General features: G+C 40.3%; 1 protein-coding gene across 4 annotated transcripts in view; it reads left to right on the top strand.

Moving 5' to 3' along the window:
* The window catches only part of LOC120543147 (T-cell surface antigen CD2), a 38,302-nt gene extending 19,014 nt beyond the window's left edge, over window positions 1–19,288 (top strand). For 3 of the 4 annotated variants that reach the window (XM_039776032.1, XM_039776035.1, XM_039776034.1), the window contains 5 exons: window positions 4,350–4,640; window positions 5,226–5,504; window positions 9,224–9,256; window positions 15,729–15,848; window positions 18,578–19,288. In XM_039776032.1, coding sequence (XP_039631966.1) covers window positions 4,350–4,640; window positions 5,226–5,504; window positions 9,224–9,256; window positions 15,729–15,848; window positions 18,578–18,699 — 845 coding nt within the window. In that variant the 3' untranslated portion in view covers window positions 18,700–19,288. The remainder of the gene's footprint in view (window positions 1–4,349; window positions 4,641–5,225; window positions 5,505–9,223; window positions 9,257–15,728; window positions 15,849–18,577) is intronic. The other variant, XM_039776036.1, reaches the window with a different exon arrangement.
* The last annotated feature ends 362 nt before the right edge of the window (window positions 19,289–19,650 follow it).

The raw sequence follows: 19,650 nt of genomic DNA on the forward strand, positions 1-19,650 counted from the left end.
TGCAGCTGTTGCTTTTTCATCCACATCAGAAACTGATCGTTCAGCTATATCATGGGTCTTGAATGCTTACTTAAAATCTTTAAGCACAGCAGCAAGTATTTAAATTTTACTCTGTAACTTATTTGTTTTTTCCTGTATTTTTTTCATAAAATTTTGCAGCATTTCTGTAAAGGTTGTAGTAAACATACTTAAACATTGTTCCAGGTCTTTTATATCCTGATGTAGTTTCTCATTTAGGACCTTTATTTTGTTCTTTTTTTCTCTATTGTTCTTCTTTGCATCTCGCTTTATGTCATATATGTCTCCCCCAAGCGCAGCAATCATTATCTTCAATTCAGAGAGTACATGTCAATCTTCCCTGCTCTTCATAGGCGGAGTTAGAGTTCGGGAGGAAATGATGTGGCAGACCTGTGGGGGGAATTAGCTGAAGCAGACAGTGGGGATGAAAAGGCCATGCTTGGCTCCAATTATCCTTCTGGAGTTGATGAATACTTCTTGCCCACCTCACTAGCAGTTTTGTTCCCACAATTGCTTTCAGTTGGAGCCGATGTTGCTGTGTCAGGTCCTGGCAGGTCTGTACCTTCGTTCGTCTGTTCCAGGTCAGTCTCTGGGAGGCCATAACGTGAACTTGAAGCCGGTTTAGACTTTGATGTGGCTTTTGCTGCCTTATCCCTTTCCTTTTCTTTTTGAGCCCTTTGTTTGCTACTCATACTTATTTGTACTTGCATGTAGTGTTATTAAAAACCCTCGGGATGAATAAATACGGGGTATCTCGAAATAATACATAAAAAAATGGTCAAAATAATACAGCTGCTAACGGAGCTCCCCCATATGTCCATCTCCATAATATTAATAATAATATTCTAAGTAGTGGTAGTAGTAGTAGAAGAAGAAGGAAAACATAATAAAGTAGGATACTGTGCTAAATTGCATTTAATTATTGTCACTTCACTGACAACATCAAAAATAACACTGTAATGAGGACTGAGATGGAAAGACCAAGGCACCGAATGAGATTAAAGTCTGATAACAGGAATATTTATCTATACTTATAAAAGGCAAAGCCCTCACTGACTCACTCACTCACTGACTCATCACTAATTCTCCAACTTCCCGTGTAGGTAGAAGGCTGAAATTTGGCAGGCTCATTCCTTACAGCTTACTTACAAAAGTTAAGCAGGTTTCATTTCGAAATTCTAAGCGTAATGGTCATAACTGGAACCTATTCTTTCATCCATATACTATAATAGACGTCTGCTCAATGGCCGCGGGAGGCAGAGTCACGCCTGCCCATATAAGGCCGTCCATCAGCTGCAATCCAATAGAAACACTGCCGCTAAATATTCACGGGTGAAGGACTGTGCTTATGCAGACGAAGATGAGATGGTCAGGGTGGTGTTTGGCACAAACTCAGCGAAACTGCGAGAGAAACTTTTAAGTGCCGGGTCTTAGCTAACATTAAATACAGCCGTGGACATTGCACAAAATGGCACCAGCACAGCTGGGAACCTTCGATGCATGTACACCGAGCGGCTCACGTGAACTGGCGCGAGTGCACAGACAAAAGCAACAGTTCCAAAGAGTGCTGAACAAAAACCGAATTACACAATTGAGAAGGCAGCAAAAAAATATGAAGCGTCTATATTCATAAGTGCAACTACTGCGGAAACAAAGCACACGGTGGAAAAAGTCAATGTCCGCTAAAGAAAGACAGTGTAAAAAAAAACCCGTGCATGCAGTGTGTCACGTCTCAGATAAAGAGGAAGACTAGCTGTTTATTGATGCAGTAAGAAACAAATCGATGAATGAAACCTGTCATCTTTACAACGATTGACAAACACGGAATGTAACTTGAACACAACACATCCTACAAATACGAACCTGATTGAAAGAAATAATGATAATCAGATCCTTGATGACATCAACACTCATAACACTCACAAAACAATTACTGTATATTGACAATCATGTTACATTATTTTTAAAATGTTCCCTTTTCTTTTTCATAACTTCTTTAACACACTACTTCTCCGCTGCGAAGCGCGGGTGTTTATATATATATATACCCCGATCTACATACTCTCAAATAGACAAACCACACGCCGTGGCGCAATGGAAGAGGTTTCGCCTCTAGCGCCAATGTTCGATTCCCGAGAGGGGTTGCACTGAGTATGTACGCCTGATGACCCCAAAATTAGGGCGAAACACGTGTCGCGTACTCTTTGCATTATTTCACAGTAAAACTATTTCAGTATATATATACATACATACTGTATATATATACACACACATACATATATATCAGCGCTTCCCGATTCATTTTACCCTCGCATCCCCTTGGTTTGAGACGTATGAAAAAATATGCGGTTAACGCAGAAGGACAGATCACCAATTGAAGCTTTATGAATAATGGATACTTTATTCGGCATCAATGATTGTTCTGGTAAAGCCATACTCAATGTAATCATTAGATGAATGGTAAAAAAGTAAGAGCAAGGGGAGGGTGACTTATTGAGGCACGCAGGCGAAACCACAATAGCACGCGAGCTCGATGTAGTGCATGTCAACTCGATCTGAATTGTGCGATCACATTCAAAAAAATATATCTTTTCAAATTCTATTTAGTCGACACAAATATCTTTGGTTGGAATGTAAGGCGAATTTACTCTTTACATTTCTATGGTAAAGAAAAATGTATGCAATGATGCCTACATTTAACTTACATTCCTACCAAAGACATTTATGTCGACTAAATAAAAATTCCTTCTATTTAAAATTTAAATAGAACTTGAACAGATACGATAGTACATAATATCCACGCAGACTTGCACGTAAGAGCGGGAGTCATCCGTTTTAACAAGCAGCGTATTGCACTGATACGAAATAGCCTGCCCATTTAATTATTTAGGAATGGATAGATAAATTAAGATTTTGTACAAATAATGTTTTTCATTTTTCTTCCTTGATGGATTCTGGCACCCCCTGCAACAGTTGCTCGCACCGCAAAGAGTGTATATATATATATACATACACTACAGGCCAAAAGTTTGGACACACCTCCTCATTCAATGTGTTTTCCTTATTTTCATGACCATTTACATTGGTAGATTCTCCCTGAAGGCATCAAAAATATGAATGAACACATGTGGAGTTATGTACTTAACAAAAAAAGTGAAATAACTGAAAACATGTTTCATATTCTAGTTTCTTCTTCCCAGGCTCTCGGGGATGACACAGTGCACGGGCATCTCACATGTGAACGGTTTTAGAACGACCGACACTTATTTTTAATAAAACTACTGCAATATGTTGACACATATAAAAGACTAACCATATCTATAAGCAGTTCATGCTGTCATATAAGTACATGTATCTTTAGTTTCGGTAATAAGATCATAGCAAGCACAACATCCTCACAGGTGGCGCAGTGTTAGTGCTGCTGCTTTGCAGTAAGGAGACTGTGGAAGATTGTGAGTTCACTTTCTGGTTCCTCCCTGTATGGATAGCGCTTTCAGTACTGAGAAAAGAGCTATATCAATGTAATAAATTATTATTATTAACATGGCCAGCGTGCGGTCGTCCAGGCAAGGGCGCCCCTTCGTGCAGAAATACGCCAGCTGCTTAGAAAGCACACTCTGCCTCCACTGAAGTAGGCGGCACAATCATCAGATACTGATACACTTGTTCTAAACAACGGCTGCGCTTGCCGTTGCTCCGAAACACCGCCATTTTAGCTTTTACTGATGCTTCCAATTTCTTGTTATCATTCTGTGATGGCAAGTTTCTTGGCACAGATAATGCGGATGCAACAGACTGACACATTGCAATTTCAAGTTGCTGTTCAAAGCTGTTGTCTGATGAAGTGCAAGCTGCAGCAATGGCGCCACCTTAATTATTTTCAACTATAACTCTGTTATTTCTTGATCGATTTTTACACGCTATATATGCAAGCTTGGCCATTCCCATTTTCCCAGGAATCACAGCAGTTTCATTCCCGGAAATGCGGGAATGAAAAATGTCCGGGAATCCACTCAGGAATGGATTCCCTAGCTGGGACCTAACAGGGCAGAGTAACAGAACTCCATCTCCCATGAAGACCTGTGAGAACCTGTGGTGCCACAGCAGCCCCTACAGGGGGGCTGCCATCTACTGTTCTGAGGAGATAATGCCCTTTGCACATTCTCTTCCCCAGTTCTTCCAGTTTAAAGGTGTCCCAGCTGGGCAAGAGTGCCAACCATCCGCCACAGTGGGTTTTCTTAGTAATGTTTTAGATATTGATACTCCTCATTCAGAAACATGTGTCCACTACATCATTGGTCACTCTCTCACTTTCTCTCCATTATCTGCAGAAAATAACCAGATGCACATGAGTGTCTTCAGTGGGGATTCTGTGATTCTCCACATCAGCAGAGACTTAGGAAAAATTAATGATATCATATGGAAGAAAGAGAAACAAACACTGATAAAGTTGAAAAATCAGATGGTAGCTGTGTCAACCAACAGTAATGCAGAGATGTTTCTAAATGGAAGCTTAAGACTTGGAAAGATGTCAGTGAATGATTCTGGAATGTATACAGTGGACGTGTTTGATGAGAATGGAAGAAATGTGCTGAAAAACTCTGTTTTCTTAGTCGTATTTGGTAAGTTGGTCCAGTCACTATTGAAAGTAACATGACCTCACAATCTCAAACCCACTGAGTCATAGTCAAGGTTTTTAGTATACAAAGCATATTCTGTAGTCTAAGACCATTCTGGAAGGCAAGAATAGATATATTTGTGGAAGGATGGATCATTGGAGCTCCCCTTCACTCTATGAAAGAAAGACATTCCTCTAAAACTTCATCTAACTCTTCATAAAGTTTCTTCATAGCTGTATGAAGTTTATGGCCTCATTGCTTAGCAAAGTTGACGTAGTATATTATTCATCCATCTTGTCCATTCATATCCCATGATACACCATTCCTTATTTGCATGTATAACTGTCTCATCCACATGTAGTCAAAGATTATCATCTGGCCTCAGTCCCAGCAAGCTTTTGTCTGAAACGTCCAACCATATAGCCTGGTGAAGACATTGTCCTGGTTTCTGGATCATTTTTAGTCTGTTTCTGGCTTCTGAGTAAACTGTTCAGGAAAGATGTCACTTATTAAGATATTTCTTTATCTTCTATTAATTCTATGACGTGTTTTATACATGTCCTGACTTATTCTGTTTTATCCCTTAAGACAATACTCAACTGGCATTTTTGGGAGCTCCTGTATTCCTCTATCCTCAAAACATAACTTTGGGAACGGCATCTATAGAGTGGAAGAAGGGAGACGTGCTACTTGGTCAGTGGAATGTGACACACCACGTAAGCTGCTTTGATAGAATTGAAATTTTCCAAAATGGTACTTTGAAGATCAAAAGGACTGAAGAGGTAGATGAAGGAATTTACAGGATGGATATGTTTGACAAGGATGGAAGTAAGATTTGCTCAGAGCTCATCAAGCTAAATGTGACAGGTAAGTGGAGCTTGGAACACCAAATGGAAATGTTTGCATGATTTCTCTGCCTTTACATGATTTCCTTTCACAGAGTCTGTATGGACTTGGCATGAATGATTTTGTGTGCCATGTGATAGATAAATGAAATTCTAAATCAATCAATCAATCAACATTTATTTATATAGCACATATTCATACAAAAAAAATGTAGCTCAAAGTGCTTTACAAAATGAATAGAGAAATAGAAGACACAATAAAAAATAAACATAAGTCAACATTAATTAACATAGAATAAGAGTAAGGTCCGATGGCCAGGGTGGACAGAAAAACAAAAAAAAACTCCAAAGGCTGGAGAAAAAAATAAAACCTGTAGGGGTTCCAGACCAAGAGACCGCTCAGTCCCCTCTGGGCATTCTACCTAACATAAATCATCATATTTTCATGGAAGGACCTGATGATGATGGTCACGTAAACTTCTGGCTTTCAGTCCATCAATGTTGGAGCATCATGATGCTTTGAGTAGGTGGTGGTGGCGCCGCCACCACAAAAAACCGGAAAAAGAAACAGAAGAGAGAGTAGGGGTCAGTACGGATTTTAGAGCCACCATGAATAGTTATTATGAAGAACAGTAAAGTACAGATTTAAAAATTAAATGATTATGTAAAGGAGGTTATTACAGTTCAATACAGCAGAAGGTCATTAAAAAGTAAAATTACAAGTCCAGCCAATTATAATGAGAGAGAAAATAAGAAGTGGATTATCAATGAATGGCAGCAAAGCTGGAGCTTCACAAACTGATTCAAGTAGGGAGCTTAAGGCAAGGAGGCACTTGAAAACTCAATGATACATTTTATTTATGTGGCAAACCAAATACCATGGTCATCTCTTGCAGCATCAGAAAGTAAAAATCAATTACTAAACAAAGAGAATTTAATAAAATTGCTTATTGGCATTTGCTAGAGAAACCTAAATAAAAGTATACATGTAAGTAGGATGGCCCTGGCTATTGGTCCTTACTCTTATTCTATGTTAATTAATGTTGACTTATTTTATTTTCTTACTGTGTCTTTTATTTTTCTATTCTTCATTATGTAAAGCACTTTGAGCTACTTTTTGTATGAAAATGTGCTATATAAATAAATGTTGTTGTTGTTGGATATTAATTTGGAGGCGGTTAGGAGCACACGCTGATACCACCAATTGCTGCACCCACCACATGACAAACCAACTCAGGATCCCAGATTAGGACCCGAGTGCAGCCATGCAGCGGGTGACAAATCAGCACCACACTAGTTCAGGTGGAATGGAACAGTGTCAGGTTTTTTATGGTGGCTGCAGTGCCAATTCTGCCACCAACGTGCAGTGCTGGATGCAGATTAACGTCACACCCAGGATGGAGCAATTGCAGGTTAAGCAAAGTAGAATCACTTTTGGCGTTTATGGGATTTGAACCGGCAACCTTACAATTACCAGTGCCAATTCCTAGCCTCAGAGCCCCCAACTCTGTGGGATATTAAAATATGTAAATAAAAACTAGTCATTGAGAATTACCAAAAGCACAATGAAAAAGATGAGTAAAGCATTTACATTTCTTTTTTAACAAAAAACAACATTTATTTATATAGCACATTTTCATACAAACAGTAGCTCAAAGTGCTTTACATAATAAAGAATAGAAAAATAAATGACACAATAAGAAAATAAAATGAGTCAACATTAATTACAGAATGTTGGGACACCAAATGGGTCGTCCCGTTTAATCATCGCGAGACAAACAGACAAAATAAACAAAAGTAATGAAAATAGCGCTTCAGCGTTGTCTTTCACAGCAATCAGTCCTTTCAAAAAGTCCGCCTCTGGCGTGCGGCTCGTTCCGGTATCCTGGCAGAAGCCATCTTTCTCTTTGCCGGCGCTTCCCTTTATAGCGGTATTTCCGGAAGGAGCGGGGTTAAGTGCCCATGCCGGGTGGGTGCTCGGAGCTGTGGGGGAAGAGGAAGAACAGGACAAGGTCAGCGGTAGCCCCCCCTCTCATCTCGGTGGGCTATTGTATACCCTTCCCGACCCTTAGAGGAGTCCCCCGACGCCCATGCATGACACCATGTATTTGTTAGCACACATGCATCACTGTTTTCAACAAATTGCAATCTCTATAGATTTTTTTCAGAAGAAGGCAGCAAAAAGAAAAATGCATGACTGGAGAGAAAAAAGCATTACATTTACGGCTGACGCCTTTATCTGAGGCAACTTATAACATTTATGATACAGTTGGTTACATTAATTTTGTTTTTCCAATTTGGAGTGCAGGCAGGTTGTGACTTGCTTAGGGTTACACAGCATGAGTAGTGGGATCTGAACCCAACGTCTCAGACTGGTGTACAGTAATCCCTCCTCGATCGCGGGGGTTGCGTTCCAGACCCCCCCGCGATAGGTGAAAATCCGAGAAGTAGAAACCATATGTTTGTATGGTTATTTTTATATATTTTAAGCCCTTATAAACTCACCCCTTCACACTGTTAACATTATTAGAGCCCTCTAGACATGAAATAACACCCTATAGTCAAAAGTTTAAACTGTGCTCTATGACAAGACTGAGATGGCAGTTCTTTCTCACAATTAAAAGAATGCAAACATATCTTCTCTTCAAATGAGCACCGTCAGGAGCAGAGAATGTCAGAGAGAGCGCTCGCTAAGAAAAGCAAACAATCAAAAAGTCAATACGTGCTTTTAAGTATGCAGAAGCACCGCAATAAAGCGGCATTTTGTAGAGGAGCCTCCGTGTCCTCTGTGCAAACAGCCCCTCTGCTCACACTCCCTCCGTCAGGCAGAGAGAGTGAGAGAGGTAGAGAGAAGCAAACAATCAAGCACCGCGCGGGAAGCAAATTTTATATCATTGAGGAGTTTTAGTTAATACGTAATACATGCTCTGATTGGGTAGCTTCTAAGCCATCCGCCAATAGCGTCCCTTGTATGAAATCAACTGGGCAAACAAACTGAGGAAGCATGTACCATAAATTAAATGACCCATTGTCCGCAGAAAGCCGCGAACCAGCAAAAAATCCGTGATATATATTTAGATGTGCTTACATTTAAAATCCGCGATACAGTGAAGCCGCGAAAGTCGAAGCGCGATATAGCGAGGGATTACTGTATAAATACAAGTGATCTAAGTTAATCTATGTTCCTTAAATAATTAAAAAAACACATTCTTGTGGCATTGTGTCTTTAAGGGGATGAATTGTGACCCCAGGATCTGTAACCAAACAGGAGAAAGCAATCAAATGACCATTTTTAATAATAAATCAAACTGCAGGCTTTTTTTAATCTGTCATGTAGTACAGAGTAGGTCATTCTTAAAACTTTTCTTTACCTTATATTAATTTCGTGAAGAGCTGTATAGCTTCTGATTTGCCATTTAACTATAGAATGTTTTCAGCCATCCACTTCCGAATGCCACCCAAACATTAAAAGCATTGGGCTAGAGCTACAGTATATGGAACATTAGGAGAGGTCTGGAGATAAATCAGTGAAACAGTGGAAAGGCAACGTACCCTGATATGGAGTTTTACTCAGGGGTGATAAGTACATAAAAAACAGCATTAAAACAAGACTAAACAATAGTGTCTGCTTTTTAATCAGTTATTTTTTTTCTATTTATTCTGTCTTTTTGAGTATAGTGCTATATAATTGTAATTTTTTTTTTTTTTTATTCTCATCTGCACTGAACATTTTGACTGAAGATTCAAATACCATCCTCAGAATTTCTTCCTCAGGTAATAACATATCTTTTATAAGACTTTCCAAATGTTCAACTCTTGTTTACAGCCTACTCTAATGCATGCTGATGCCAGTAAGAGCAACTGTGACCTTGTGATACTTTAAAGTTATGCATTGCAGAAGAATAAAACCGTTAGCAATTTCTATGGTGTGGATTGAGATAGAAAGACCTGTCTGCTGCCTTAACACTAAAATATACCGTAAACTAATTTTTCACATTATAAGATACATTATATGGCCAAAAAGTATGTAGCTATCCCTCCAAATTATCTAGTTTAGTTGTTTCACTGTTACTGACTGTGGACAAGTGCATAAAATTAAGAATAGCCATGCAATCTCCATTGACAAACAGAGTCATGCTGAAGAGCTCAGTGATGCCACCTTTGCCACATGTCAGTATGTTAAATTTCTGCTCTGCTAGATCTGCCCCAATCAACTGTATGTGCTGTCATTGTGAAGTCGAAACATCGAGGAGCACCAACTCACCTCAATCATGAAATGGTAGACCATGGAAACTCAATGGGCAGTGACATCGATTGCTGAACCACATTATGGTCTATCCTCTGTTATATCACTCACAAAAGAGTTCCAAACTGCCTCTGGAAGCAACGATAGTGCAATAACTGTGCATAGGAAGTTTCATGAAATGGGTTTTAATTTTCAAGCAGCTGCACACAAGCTGTTCCAAGCGTCAAGTGGAGTGGTGTAAGGTTCATGACTATTGGACTCCAGAGAAGTGGAAACATGTTTCCTGGAGTGATGAATCACACTTCACTATCTGGCAGTCTGAAAGACCAATCCGGGTTTGGCGGGTGCCAGAAAAACACAACCTTTGGGAATAAATGGTGCCTACTGTAAAGGTTGGGGGAAGAGGGATAAGGGGTCTGGGTATGTTTTTCAGGGCTTGGGATTAGTTCCTTGGTTCCTGTAAAGAGTACTGTAAATTCTACAGCAGACGACGTTTTAAACAATTGGGTACTTTCAAATTTGTTTCAACAATTTGGGGAAAATCCTTTTCTGTTCCATTATGTGACAGGCACAGGGCTCTGACCTTAATCCTATTGAACATCTTTTGGATAAAATGGAACTATGATTATGAGCCAGGTTTTCTCATCCAACAACACTACCTGGACATAGTTTATATCCATCCATTTACCTTTTAACAGATTTAGCTAGTTCAGGGTCAAGGAAAGTTAATGTCTATTAAAGCAGTATTGTGTGAAAGATGGGAGTCAACCATGAAATGGACACCAGTTCATCACAGAGCTCACTTACATACATGCCGACACTCATTCTGGACCAGGAAACTGTACGTGAATCAAAACTTCCCCATTTCTGTCATCACAAGTCATAGTAGTATGATTGTCATGTGTAGAGAGACAGTGAAGCTATTATTTGCATATTAAATCACATGCAACATGTCACCACTTCCAAAACCCAAGATGAATAATATATTAAATAGGGTTAGTCCAAAATTAAATAAATCCATTGATGAGAAGCCATATTAGAGAATTTCAGGCCAATTCCTAACACTTATGGAGTTACCCCACAAGAGGTGCCCCAGAATGGTGGGGAGCCCTACGAGCCTTCAGTGTGACACATTTTGTTACAAGTGCATAGGAAGGTCACCTCAAAATGACTTTGAGTTGCAGAAAGACAAACTATCATGGATACTTTTGTGTAGAGAAATATTCAGAGTTCCACACTTGGCTAATCAGGACACAGCACCTTGCTGTACATTTCTAACCCAATGATACATCCTAGATGTTTTTTTTTCACACAATTTTTTTTATAGGTGTCAGATTGCTAATACCCAGTTGCGGTAATTGGATTCTGTATGACAGGGATGCCCACAGAGGGCTCAATTGTGTAGACACCCTAAAATCAGAGTGAAATGAAGATGTGGCAGGCTAGTCCATTTTTTCAAAAACTTAATTTCTGCTACTCAAAATGCTTTTCAGTATCTTGTGTGGCCCCCACGAGCTTGTATGCATGCTTGACAACGTCGGGCATGCTCCTAATGAGACGACGGATGGTGTCTTGTGGCATTTCCTCCCAGATCTGTATGAGGGCATCCCTGAGCTGTTGTACAGTCTGAGGAGCAACCTGGCGGCGCCTAATGGACTGAAACATAATGTCCCACAGATGTTCTATTGGGTTTAAGTCAGGGGATCATGAAGGCCATTCAATTGTTTCAATTCCTTCATCCTCCAGGTACTGCCTGCATACTCTTGCCACATGAGGCCGGGCATTGTCGTGCATTAGGAGGAAACCAGGACCTACTGCACCAGCGTAGGGTCTGACAATGGGTTCGATTTCATCTCGATACCTTATGGCAGTCAGAGCACCATTTCCTACGCAGTAGATGTCTGTGCGTCCCTCCATGGATACGCCTCCCCAGACCATCACTGACCCACCACCAAACCTGTCATGTTGAATGACATTGCAGGCAGCATATCGTTCTCCTTGTCTTCTCCAGACTCTTTCACGTCTATCACAGCTGCTCAGGGTGAACCTGCTCTCCTCTGTAAAAAGTACAGGGCACCAGTGGCGGACTTGCCAATTCTGGTGTTCTTGAGCAAATGCCAGTCGAGCTCCATGGTGCTGGGCAGTGAGCACAGGGCCCACTACAGGACGTCGGGCCCTCAGGCCATCTTCATGAAGTCTGTTCCTGATTGTTTGGGTAGAGACATTCACACCAGTGGCCCTCTGGAGGTCATTCTGTAGGGCACGAGCATTGCTCAGCCTGTTCCGCCTTGCACAAAGGAGCAGGTATCGGTCCTGCTGATGGGTTGAGGACCTTCTACGGCCCTGTCCAGTTCTCCAAGAATAACAGCCAGTCTCCTGAAATCTCCTCCATGTTCTGGAGATTGTGCTGGGAGACACATTAAACCTTCTTGCTGCAGCATGTGTGGATGTGCCATCCTTGAGAAGTTGGACAACCTGTGCAATTTCTGTAGGGTTAAGGAATCGCCTCATACTGCCAGTAGAGATGATTACTCAAGCCAAAACTAGCACAAGTGGAAAACCAGCCAAAAAAGATCAAGAGGGAGAAACTTGAAATGACCTCCACATGTAAAACCACTCCTGTTTTAAGGGTTTTCTAATTGTTGCCACTTTAGTGCACCTGTCGTTAAGTCCATGAACACCAATACAGCTGAAAGTGATTAACAATGACCTCAGCTGCTTAACCAACCAGAAAATTATCAGACAGGTTTAATTGATTTCATGCCAGGCCCAATAAAAAAAGTGTTCCTTTAATTTTTGTGAACAGTATATATATATATATATGTATATACAGAGTATATTTTATACATAAAATATATGTTGTCATACCTTGCATAACTGAATAACCTTTTTGGCACAATAACAATTCAATACATTTATGGTCCTACAGTATTTAAATTTTTAATAATCTTCATGTGGGAAAAGGCTGACTCGCAAGTGGAGCCGAATAATGCAGTCAAGGAGGCAGCACATTTCCTGATGTTTGGGTACTTTTCCTCTGTGAGAAAGTTCCAAAACTGTCTAAGTGACTCACGCGGAACGATGCTTCGGTGTGTCTGCCTTTGCTTTTGAAATCAGCCGAGTGAAAAATGACGGCTGTCCAATTAACTGCGATTTTAGTTCCCTCTCCTTTCTCTTTCTCAGATCGCTTTTCGGAAGGAAGTCAGTTTCAAAGTTTTTATGAACAGTTCAAAAGTGCCTTTCCACATTTTCCTTCTTTGGAATAGCAATGATAGATTGACAGATCAGACAAATGCACTTCGACTGTGATGTTGTGAGAAAAAAAATCCTTTTCCAATTCCACATCCTGCCCATACTCTCCCCAAACAATTTTTTTTTAAATCCTTTCTTTAGTCGAAATTGGAAGCGCACTAGATCACTTAGATAGCCTGAGTTTTACAGTAACTCGCGCATTTGATTGTGCATGTGGGATGACCAGTGTGTTAGAAGAAAAGAGATCTCAGATTGGCCGCCCTGTATGTCAATCAAGTGGCAAATGCCATAAGAAGGATATATAGACTAACGTTTGAAAAAAATTTTTTTGAATGCATCGCAATCTACCTGCACTACCTTTTCGATCTACCGGTTGATCGCGATCAACGTCATGGGCACCCATGCTCTATGACATACATTTTCAGCCTGGAGTGGCCACTCAGGTTGAGTTTTAGCCCATTGTATGGCCCTGAGTGAACTGCCCTTCGTCTTTCCATGTCCTGTTTTCATTCCTTTGTAGATCAGGTGACTGGGAGGGAACAGGATATAAGAACTAATAAAAACAAAAGAATTGCACAGTATACAGTATGTGCATAGATATTTGCTTGTAGACCATTAAACAGCCAATACTATGACACTGTTATTCTTTCATTCAATGCCCCTATCTGCTTAATCCAATAGAGGGTCATGTATAGCAGGGTGGGAATCAAACCTATACAACATGCAAGTCTATCAATTTGGAGCCACCAATGAGACCAACCAGTTCACCTATGGAATGAAGAGGTAGAAACTACACACACACAAGAGAATGTACTAAACATCTGGACTTAAAGCTGCCAGGACTATTCTCAGACCCAGTGTACAGCAGTTTGTTTGTGTAGCAGTGTTGATGATCGCACCACCCACTATAAATGACACCCTTCTAAAATAAATTGCCCTTTACTCTAAACAAAAGTGCTTCTAAGCCATGCATAAATAATTTTGCACATAAATGGTGTCAGACTGCCATACTAAAACAGAAAGCACCAATCAACACCTGAAATAGTTTTTGGCCAACACCATCACATATCACAGAAAACAATCTCTGTGCATGACATTGGATTTACTAAGACATTTCTATGATAACTTAGAAATTCTCACCACTTGTTTAAATAATGCAAATAAAGTTCTATCTATCTATCTATCTATCTATCTATCTATCTATCTATCTATCTATCTATCTATCTATCTATCGTCACACACGTGCAAGTTGGAGGCAGTCAAAGAGCCTAAAGTTGAGTGAAATCTCTCAAGACAAGGGATTATCACGTGGTACCTGAATCTCTTTCTACCTGCAGAAAACTGGAAGAAAAATAAACCTCTCTATTTCCGGCTCCAAAATGGCCGCGATGACGTCAGTTCCGGTTTCACTCCAATGACGTCACTCCTGGTTCCACGATCAATTACTTCTGTCTACTCCTGATGACGTTGGTTTAGTGTTCCTGCCTCCAATCGTCACTTCCAGCCAACCATTTCCTCTCCCATCATACAATCTGTTATAAAAACGCCATCTTGTCTACAACAAAAAATTCATTCTGTACTTAAAAGTCATTTTGAATCGCTTCCTTTATTTCAATTGTCTGGACGACAATATATGGGGACGATCCCCAAAGGTTTTTCTATTTTTGAAGACTCTTTATTGTCACACTATCAAATAGGAAGATAGATAGATAGATAGATAGATAGATAGATAGATAGATAGATAGATAGATAGATAGATAGATAGATAGATAGATAGATAGATAGATAGATACTATCTATCTATCTATCTATCTATCTATCTATCTATCTGGAGAATCCTAGTTTTTCATACAAGTTACTCTATGTTTACAGAAGCGGTATAATCGATCTTGTTGGAAAGGGCAGCTAACATTGCAACTGTGAAATTTTGCTTTTAATAAAAGCTCAAATAAATACTGTCACAAACAGCAACATCAGCAACCCCATCAAATGTGTACAAAGAATTGCAAAAAGGAAGAAACGTCTGACTCAGCTAAATATAAAAAATAGCACTCACAATAAAGCATTTTAAAGATAGATAGATACTTTATTAATCCCTAGGGGACATTCACAAACTCCAGCAGCAGCACCAGGTGTATTACTGTAGGGTATGAAGGAGCCTCAGTTGTGTTTCTTGACACACTAATGTTGAAACACTTGTCTAATTTCTTTCAAATCTTTTTTATTCATACTTTTAGAGTCTTTTAAACTGTCATATCTTTTACTGAATGATGGTTTCCAATCTGACCATAATTGCCTGATTAATGGAGAGCAGCTGAGACAGTTGTCCTTTCAACAGGTTCTTCCATCTCAGCAGATGACTTCTGAAGCTCTCTTACAGTGAACATTGAGTTCTTGGTCATTACTTGCCCAGTAATTCAGTTTGGCCGGACGGTCGACTCTAAGAAGAGTTCTCGTGGTTCCAGACATCTTCCATTTCACAATTATCCGGTCCGCTGTGTTCCCAGGAACATCTTAAAGGGTTGTTAAAGCAATCAGAAAGCATCTGACCACACTTTGGAGTGCCACAGCAAAGGGTCTGAATACTTCTGAGAGAGTTCAGTTTGTAATTTTAAATAAATATGCAAACCTTTTAGAAAACATCATTCTGTCTGTATCTCCAATCTCTCATGAAGTGTTTGATTCCAGAAGTTACCGTTTTGCTGAAAGTGTACCTTTCTTTTTTGTATTTGTTTCTCAACCATTTAGATGTAATCTATGGAATATTCCGTCATGTGGTTGCAGTCATTCTTCTTCTTCTTATCATTCTGGGTCTTTTTTATTGGAAAGGGATTGGAACACTACTCCTTGAACTTCAGAAAAGGCTGAGTAAGACATTACCATTAAAGAAATCATTTTTTTGTTACTTACCCCATGTAGTTTGTAGTGGTGGCCAAAAGTGTTTTGCAGTGCTGAAGAAAGGAGATAACAAAGTTTCTCATAGAGTGGGCCTCAATAGTGACAAATAGTAGACAAATACAAATGTCCATGGAGAAAAAGACATGTAACTTGTGCCACGTAATCCACCAGTCGTATGTTTAAAACATGAAAAACACTTTTTTTGGTAAAATATTGCTAAATGGTTACTAACAGAATAAACAGTGCAAATCATAAACAGGAAACTAAAGCGTCATGGGAATGACTTTTTTTAATTGAATACCAACTGTGACAGATAGGGGGTGCTATCGCTCCCTTGGAACCCTTGTCCAAGAGTCCAGACACCAGGAAAAAGTCCAATAGTTGACTTTATTCTCACAGTACAGTGCACAAAGCACCCTCTCCTCCACAATACTCATTTAATACAATAATCACAATATTAATACCACTCCCAGACGCATTGCCCTCCTACCACCCAGCTCAGGTCTCCGTCTGGGAGCTCCCACAGTCCTTTTATCTTCCCTGACCCAGAAGTGTTCCCAATCCCCAGTCCATGTGATTCTTTATCACTTCTGGGTGATGTACAAGTCCTTTTCTTCACCCCGGAAGTACGTCACGTCTGCCGTCGCTCTGCCTATGACGCACTTCCGGGTTATAGGGCACATATGACTCTTGGCTCCTCCCTGCAGCTGCCTCTTGCAGCCCCTGTGGTATCCAGCAGGGCTGTGGATAAAGACTCCATTGTCCATGATTTCCTGCTGGTCTTCGGGGCACCTCCATACTGCAGGGAGGGCTCCATCTGGCGGCCTGGGGGGTATTGGCCGGGATGACAAGCCAGCCATAGACCACACTACCTATCCCATTCAATTAACTGGTCTCGAGTCCTGTGCCGCCCCTGATTGTGACTTTATTTGTTTCAGCTTATAAAAACATAAAAATATATAATTTTATCATCATTACAACATTTGTCCCTCTTCACCTCAAATCTGATGAGATGATCACACAATAGGGTCGATAATGCTGTCAGGGGTTTTCAAAGGTGAGATGAAGTGGAGAAAAATAAATGGATTTATAAAAGTGTGAGATTAAAACAAAAAATCTTTGAAGCACCTACTGTATTCATTTCTTAATATTCAAGAAAATCTTACTAAGTATTCTGAAAGTACTTCATACCTCAAGAGCAGTCCTGTTGAACATCACACCATGTAGACCCTGAGTGTCACAAACCAGAACTTTAAAATGATTTTAGACTGTTGGAGGTACAATATTGAAGTAATGACATTTATACGACATTCTTAGAAAAGATGAAGGCCTGGGAATCTAACTTAGCATCCAGGGTGGGATGGAGTCTGTCCCACAACATTGGGTGCAGCAAAGAAAACAGTCATGGATGGAATGTTAGTTAATCAAAAACCATAGCAATTCTAAAATATAGCATGAAAAGTGAGGGGAGGGTGTAAATTGTGCCCTCCAAGGTCAACTCCAGGTTAACCAATCACCTGGAGATGGGTGTCACTCTGTCATGGTTACTTCCTATGCTGTAAAAAGGACAAAAATAGGATGATGAGTACATATTTCAGGCCATCAATGTCTATTTGGTATCAGTTTATAAGGACATTATTATCACGTGCACAGAGGACAGTGAAATTTTTACTCGTGTGTTAATCAACATAATGTCACAGTTCTCCAACATCCTAATTAGTGAGTGCAGCTCAAAGGTTATGTCTTCTTTAGCAGAAGGGACTACTTTACCTTGAAATGTCTATGTTTCTTACCATGGCAAATTTCAGAGTGTACACCATCTCACTGGATTTAATATAACACAAAATATTATAGCACAATGTCGCATGAGATCGTAAAAGACTATAATTAGATCCCAGGCAAAATCTTTGAGGACTCTGTACAATTCAGATGAACATGACATGTCATTATGAAACCTATTTAACCCAATTCGTGGTCCACAGCAGCACTGGGCACAAGGTAGTATAGGAGATTATCCATTGGTAAGGTCAAATATTTACCCAAAGCTACACCTCTTTGGGGAATGTGGAAGGAGAACCCACAAGGGTAACATCTGGGTGTGAAATTTAAACCTGGGATTCTGGATTCATAAATCAGGATTGCTACCAGTGCTCAACTATGAAATCAAACTAAAGCACACAGTGTAGTAAAGACACAACACATAGGAATAAGCAAGCAATAATGTTTGAAAGATAGCATTATAGCGTCTCCATTATTATTGTAGGGGCAGTAAAGTCATTTTTAAATTTAATGAAAATTCAGAGAGGCAAGGGTCAGGATTTCAGGCACCATTCTAACTTTCCTCAGAGAGATTACAGATTTTTATGTTGATCATCAGATCTCTTTGGTAGGCATTCACAGCTTTGGAAGGGAGGAGCAGAGTGCTGAAAATGGTTGTCTCTTGAACATGACAAAAGCGAAGTGGGGATTTGGTCATTTCATGTACTGTAGCTAGAGTTTGGACTGAAGAATACAGCAGTCTAGTGGAAATCAGATGCAATTCTTAACTTTTTGGACTTTCCAGTCTTGTATGCTGACTTTTTGTAGTCAGACTTTGACTTATTAAAATCCACTCTCGTGAACCTCCAATCACAAAAGAAAAGTTTAAATGTTTTCTTGATTCCCATTTATTTTTCTGAATGACTGTTTTTCTCATGTAGGTAAAAGTTCCCATGATGAAGAGAAGACACCACAAAAATGGAATCAGTTTGACTTAAAAAAAATCAGACAACCAAAGCAAGGCAAAGCCCAAGTCAAAGTCCAGCAGGACTTCTATACATAAGTCAACCACCCACTGGAGAACATTGCACCATGTCAATGAACCTCACAGAAGGACTGAATTCAGAGGAATGTACAGTATACATTTCATAGTATAAACTTAACAAATTATCGTTAATCATGAGTTTGATGTCGTATTTCAGTTTAGTAAATGGTATTGAACAAGTACACGCTTTCTAATGAAAACCATTACTGTGTGTCAGTTATTTAAGGATCAAGTATCATGCTGTGACAACATTTAAATCAGTCGATTCTTTAAACTAAACAACCAGTTCAGGACCAAACCCTGGACATCAGAGTCTGAGGCAAAGCCTCAGACGTTGCGCCAAGATGGTTGGTTCTCATACTAGACACGGTGTACTCTATAACATACCCATTATCTGCATGGCAGATATTTGGTAGGTAACCACCCAAATAATCAGATTGCAATTCAGATATATATATATGTATATTGTTGGGAACAGCCCAGACACAGACAGGCAGACATCGATGTCCAGGCCTTCCAACAATGCCTCTCTTCCTGACCGCCTCCACTCCTCTCCTCCAGGCTTCATCCTCTTCCACCCGACTCCAGCTGACGAATGGAGGGATGTGGCCCCTTTTATGTTCACCCAGACGTGCTCCAGGTGACTTCAGATGAACGTCCGCTGGCACTTCCTGGTGTGGCGGAAGTGCCGGCTGAGCACCCAGAAGCACTCCAGGTGTCCCTGGTATTCCTTCCCCCAGCACCTCCGGATGTGGCAAAAGTGCTGACATCCAGGGCTTCACATGCATCTGGGCGTCCCCTGGTGGTAACTACGGGTCCCTATAGGGTTGAGCTTCCATGCTGTGTTTCCGTGGTCCCCATACCAACCAGGGCAACTGCCCTCTCGTGGAGCGGAGGAGGTGTAGTCCCTCTTCCGGTCCTTCTAGGCATTCTGGCTGGGTACTGCCCCAGCCGCCGCCACATATATAT

The sequence above is a fragment of the Polypterus senegalus genome, chromosome 13 (genome assembly GCF_016835505.1).
Source record: "Polypterus senegalus isolate Bchr_013 chromosome 13, ASM1683550v1, whole genome shotgun sequence".
Classification (NCBI taxonomy): Eukaryota; Metazoa; Chordata; class Cladistia; order Polypteriformes; family Polypteridae; genus Polypterus; species Polypterus senegalus.